This window comes from Camelina sativa, chromosome 14 (assembly GCF_030686135.1).
Source record: "Camelina sativa cultivar CO46 ecotype springtype chromosome 14, ASM3068613v1".
Taxonomy (NCBI): domain Eukaryota; kingdom Viridiplantae; phylum Streptophyta; class Magnoliopsida; order Brassicales; family Brassicaceae; genus Camelina; species Camelina sativa.
In genome coordinates this window covers 17,697,379-17,703,276 of record NC_141893.1, presented here as the reverse complement: position 1 = coordinate 17,703,276, position 5,898 = coordinate 17,697,379, and the positions used below count along the sequence as shown (strand labels likewise).

At 27.1% G+C, this 5,898-nt stretch overlaps 1 protein-coding gene across 2 annotated transcripts; it reads right to left on the bottom strand.

Annotated features, from left to right (window-relative positions):
• Positions 1-4,251: 4,251 nt before the first annotated feature.
• On the bottom strand, positions 4,252-5,412 carry LOC104741996 (protein EPIDERMAL PATTERNING FACTOR 2-like). 2 transcript variants are annotated; one of them, XM_010462952.3, is made up of 3 exons: positions 5,194-5,412; positions 5,027-5,091; positions 4,252-4,798 (listed from the first exon to the last, which is right to left on the bottom strand). In XM_010462952.3, exons 1-3 carry the CDS (start codon positions 5,288-5,290, stop codon positions 4,595-4,597), a joined length of 366 nt encoding a protein of 121 aa, XP_010461254.1. In that variant the 5' UTR covers positions 5,291-5,412; the 3' UTR covers positions 4,252-4,594. The 2 variants fall into 2 exon arrangements, with proteins under 2 accessions (XP_010461254.1, XP_010461255.1); XM_010462953.3 differs by having other exon boundaries at positions 4,252-4,795.
• Between the last annotated feature and the right edge of the window lie 486 nt (positions 5,413-5,898).

Sequence of the window (5,898 nt, the reverse complement as noted above, 5' to 3'; positions counted from 1 at the left end):
ATGATAATAAATCAGAATTTTTAAAAAATGTTTGAATTATGTTTAGATTTTCTGCATTTGTTTCTAGTTTTCTATATAAATGCATATTTATAATCACACATGTTAAATGTATGTTCTTATTTATATAAAAATGCATATTTATAATCACATATTAAATATAAATGCATAATCATAATCACATGTTAAATAAGAAAAATTGAAACAAATTTCTGTTAAATATATGCATATTTATAATCACATGTTTATAATAGGAGTTTATTTTATTTTATCATTATGTTTGCTTTTGAAATAATAAGAATCTGAAATGAAAAAGATTAATTTCTTTTCTTACAAATTTCTTTTTCTTTATTTTAAATTTGATATATTAAGACTAACAAAGCAAATCTATATATACATTTTTGGAGACATTCATGAAATAAAACCTGAAGTTCAAAACTATTTACAAGTATGCCATTTGCATTTATATTTTGTTTATAAAATTTAAACGAAAATATTAAAATTGATTTACCAATTTTGGAAAATCGGAACTGAGATTATATACATTAATTACTGTTACAAATCTAATATTAAACACAATTTTCCATAAAACTGGGATCCTAATTTACTCACTCTGTAGTTTTGGAAACAAATTGATTACATAATTATTATACTTTCAAAAAGAGAAATATTCTCACCGTAATAATTATGTTATACATAACTATAGCAAGAGACTAAAATAGTTTTGGAAACATAATAATTAATGTAGTTATTTTTCTAAGGAAATATTTCAAAAAATTTGTATTCTTCTTATAGTTGCCTAACATATAACTTTTAATTAAGTTTTCTAAATAATAAAATATCTTAATTCCGACTTTTAAAATACGAAAATAATAAAAAGTTACACAACAAATAATTGTGAATTTTCATAAGGATGGTTTTCATTGATAAATACCTAAGCTGTTAAGATTACTGCACAAATCTTTATAAGAATATCTTTAAAAACCATCTAACTTATCTAACAAAAAATAATCTAATTATTCATAAAGTTAAATTAATTGTACTGTAATATTCATTTTTGACTATTTGGTTTTCTAAATATTATTTCTGGATTTTAAAATAGTACACGTAATAATATCACTCTGCATGTATAAGAAAATTTGTGATTACGGGTTATAACCAATGATAAACTGAATATAAATATATATATACAAATAAATATAACTTAATTTTTCAATATTTTAATTTTAAATAATGGGCCCGCGGTGAACCGCGGGTTAAAATCTAGTCTTATACAACATCAAAAATTTTAAGTTTGGATTTTCCTATTATGTTTCAGCACCAGTGGAAAAGTTTGTTAAAACGCAGTTTAGAAACATAGCATTTGTTAATTTTCAAATGTTCAAATTATAGATGAATTTAAGATAAGGTAATAAAAAGAAGAAGAAATAATTGCATGAGATAATATTTAGAAGAAGTGAATTCAAAATTTTTTTGATTATTTAATGCTCAATCAGAAAAATAATCATATGATTGGTTATTCTAAAAATGATATTAAAAATTGTTAGTGGTATTAATCTATACTAATAAAAAGTAGGAGATATAAGCTCTTTAAGGGGTCCACATGAGATTTAAAACAACTAATAGGGATTAGACATGTCATTAATTAATATTTTTTAAAATTCCAGAATTTTGTATATTCAGATTTTTTTAATAACAATCGGGATCAGACATCTCAATATTTAACATTTTTGAAATTATGTAAAATTTCTATATAAAAATACGTATAAATAAGTGAATGTACAACGTCCCACATCGGCTAGAAATTTTTTAGACAATGGCTGAGAACCATTATAAATAAGACTAATATGCTTTCAACTATGAATGAACAGGAAGCTTGATTTACCAAGCGTCCAAATTTTAAAATTTTAAAAGTTTAAAATTATAATTATTCAGATTTTTTTTAATTACCAATCGGGATCAGACATCTCAATATTTAACATTTTTGAAATTATGTAAAATTTCTATATAAAAATACTTATAAATAAGTGAATGTACAACGTCCCACATGGCTAGAAAATGTTTTAGACAATGGCTGAGAACCATTATAAATAAGACTAATATGCTTTCAACTATGAATGAGCAGGAAACTTGATTTATCAGGCGTCCAAATTTTAAAATTTTAAAAGTTTAAAATATTTTAATTATCTATACTAATAAAAATTGGAGCTATAAACTCCTTACGGCGTCTACATAGGATTTTAAACAACCTATCGGGATTCGACATGTTACTAATTAACATTTTCAAAATTTACAGGATTTTCTATAATATAATTTTTAAAACGACCAATCAAAATCAGATTTCTCAATATTTAACATTTTTGAAATTATGTAAAATTTTTATATTAAAAAACTTATAAATAAGTGTATGTACAACGTCCCACATTGGCTATAAAATTTTTAGACAATGGCTGAGAACCACTATAAATAAGACTAATATGCTTCCTACTACGAATGAGAAAATAGGCAATGATTTTGGTCTTAGAGTTTGATGGGTTAACAAGTTATTAAGTAGAAGAATGTGAGAAAGTAGATGAGGAAGAGGAAGAAGAAGAGTATAACGAAGAATCGGACGGTAAAAGTAATAATGATAATTATCATGAAATTTTGACAATAAAAATGACGAGAAAGAATATGAAAAGTAAGAAAACAATGAAAAAAAACATGAAAACATAGATGGTGGTTGTCAATTAAATATGAGAAAACAAGATTAATTCATGATTAAAAAAATGTTTTGTTTGTTTGGCCGTAAAAAAATGGTTTAGTATATGCAAGGTCACCAGTTCGAATGTCCGATCTGTCTCTCTTGGACGTCTAGTTAAATCCATGATTCTTTTGATCAGATTTGATTTTTTAGCACAAATGATTTTTAAATTTTTTTAAATTTTGGTGTATCGGAAATAAAAATTTGGCCTTAATAGTAATTTAAATTTTTCAATATAATAATATTTCATAACTGTCATCAATCATATATAATTTGTACCAAAATATATCAAATAAATCCACATGTGGTTCAAAACCTAGTATTACTAAAGATTGATAGCTATTAGTCATATTCTTCTATGATTTGAACGATGTATGATATATTTCTGTAAAAAATATTAGTTGTAGTGGTTACTGAAAGTCATAAAAGCAGATTAACTATCTAAATAATTTTCGTTACGCTGGAAAAATTGACATTGCAAATGCATAAAAACTAAGTTAAAGTTATGTTTTCTGTTTTTATTTTTTTTGAAGCGTAAAATTACGTAACAGTAGTTGGAAAAAAATGATAAAAAGTCAAAAATCCGAAGACTCCAAACAAAAACATAGTCACATTTATTTGGTCGGTAAAACTGAATATCCTTCGAATGATTCTCTCTCGTGTATACTTGTGGACATGCTTTAAAAACAAATAATTTACTATTTTTCTGTATATATTATACACGTGTATAAATACAATTATGAACTGATTTTATTGTTCGACTCGAGAATTTAGTTGCGAGACCAAACAGATTGTTAGGTTCGATTTCGTTTCCTGCTGTTCCTGCCTTCCACTTTTAGGCAGTTTCATTATCTAAAATTTTCATTTATTTGTTTCATGCCAAAAAGAGAAACAACAAATAAGTATCTTTCAAAGTTAATTAAAATAAAAGGAAAAAATCAAACGTTTTGCGTAGGAAGATAGGATAACACTATTTCAACTTGGATTCTTAAAAGTGAAAAAATCAGAAATTCCAGATTAAGATGTTTTATGTTGACTTTTTAAAATATCTTGTGCCATTTCCACAGTCTCTTATATATGTAAAATCAAAACAAATTCATTAATTTGGGTCATTTATAAAATTTAACAATCCTGCAAGCTGCATCCATTTATCTTCTTTCTTCGACTATTGACCATGTCTTTTTGGATTTTCTTCAAATCTTTCTTTTTCAATATTGGAATGCCGAATTTAATATAAATAAAGTTTTTATTATTGTTTCTGTGTTAAAAATAGCTTATTTGTTAGTCAAATAACATAGCCTGGTCTTAACTTTTAAGAGTGAGAGTAAAATAATTTAAATACATAGCAGTTTTTTTTTTTTTGTCAAAAATTAAAAACAGATAAGAAATTATGAAAATAGAAAATGGCCAAAACTTTGTTCTAACTTCTAATGTTTGATTTAAGCCTTTAACTCTATATAAATTAAGCATTCATATTTGTGTTAGATTAGATTAATGTAAGAAGATACAAATATCAAACGTATTCATAGGAATTAAAAGTGTAAATACTCTTACATTGACTTCTGGTTCAACCGGTCTGATGGGGACATATTAAAAAAAACAAAAAAAACAAAACAAAATTGGCCAACCGAAACATTTGACTTTGAGTTGTGACGGTTCTCAAGCATCTGATTCGACCGTGTCATTCATACAACTCTCTTTAGAAAGGCCTAAAAGCCCAATATTAATAATAAAAGGGCCCATAGCTTTTAATTTAATGTTCCCAACAATAAAAAAGAGAGTTTTATTTTCGCCGCCAAAACTGATATTTTTTTAATCACAGACGTCAAAAAAAAAAAATAGACGGCGGATATTTTAGGCTCTAGAAGGCACGTGATAGTATCTTCCTCGGCACGTGCATCTGTAGATGACGCTACACGATTCGGCGACGGAGCATTGGAAACTAATCATCACACGTTTACACGGCGAGCATGCACCACACGCGTATGAACAATCCGGTAAGCTTGATCCTGTTGGGTACATTTCCATTTCTACCCCTCCTTTTTTGCTTATTTCCTTCTTCACCACAAATAAATTCTTGTTTTTTTTGTTTCTCACCATAAAAATAGAATAAATTCATAATTAAGTAAATGGAGGAACAAAACAAAAACACGGTTTGCTATTTAATTATTTGAAAAATACAAAGGCGGATGCTATATTTAGAAAAGGTTTGTATGATACAAAAATATATTTTGTATTTTTTTATTTTATTTTGTAAAGTGTACCTAGGTGGTGGACCAAACCTACCTTGTGGTGAGTTTGAGCTTGTTCTATATCGGCGTTTTCCTTATCTCCGCCATTGACCGTGATTTCTACAAAAAAAGCATATAGAATGTAAAAGTATATTAATATATGAAAATCATAACCAAGTAAATAAAATGATATAAAAAAAAAAAGAGATTGATGTGACGGACTTAGTGGCGGCGTGCGAATGGAGTTAACGACCAAAGAACACGCGGCGAAGACTAGGACGACGCAAAACATTAACGTGCGGAGAAACTTCTTTGCCATGTTTTATATTATTTGTTTTTTTTAACAAGCAAAAAACAGAAACTTTCTGGTTGAGACAGAGGTTTTAAAGAAGAAATTTCTAGAAGATGAGAGGAGAAGACAATGTTAGTAGTACGTGTGTTGTGTGTGAAGTATGATAAAAAGGTGGAACAAGTGATATATATAGTTGAGGAAAAGATGAGAATTGAGAAGAATTGGTATATATGTGTTTATGATAATAAATGATGAAAAGAGGTACACCTGTTTGAAGGGTCACATGATTCTCGTCGATTTTCTGATAAAAAAATCATTATGATTTTATTCGTTTAGAGTTATCAATGAACATGTTTCGCGCCCTATGAATAATTTTGAATATGATAACTGTTCATATGGACACGTACGTACCAACAAAGCCTGAGAATTGAGATATGGTAGGGAAGGGCATTATAAACCAAAATTACCATCGTATTTATCTTTTGGGATATATAACTAACATTGTATATACATATTTCAATACTAATCATAGTTCAGCATAATAGTTATGACCAATATACCATTACGGCATTACCATAAGTAATTAAAGTATGCACAAAGCCACAAAGTGTTACCGTTTAAAACTTAAAAGACTA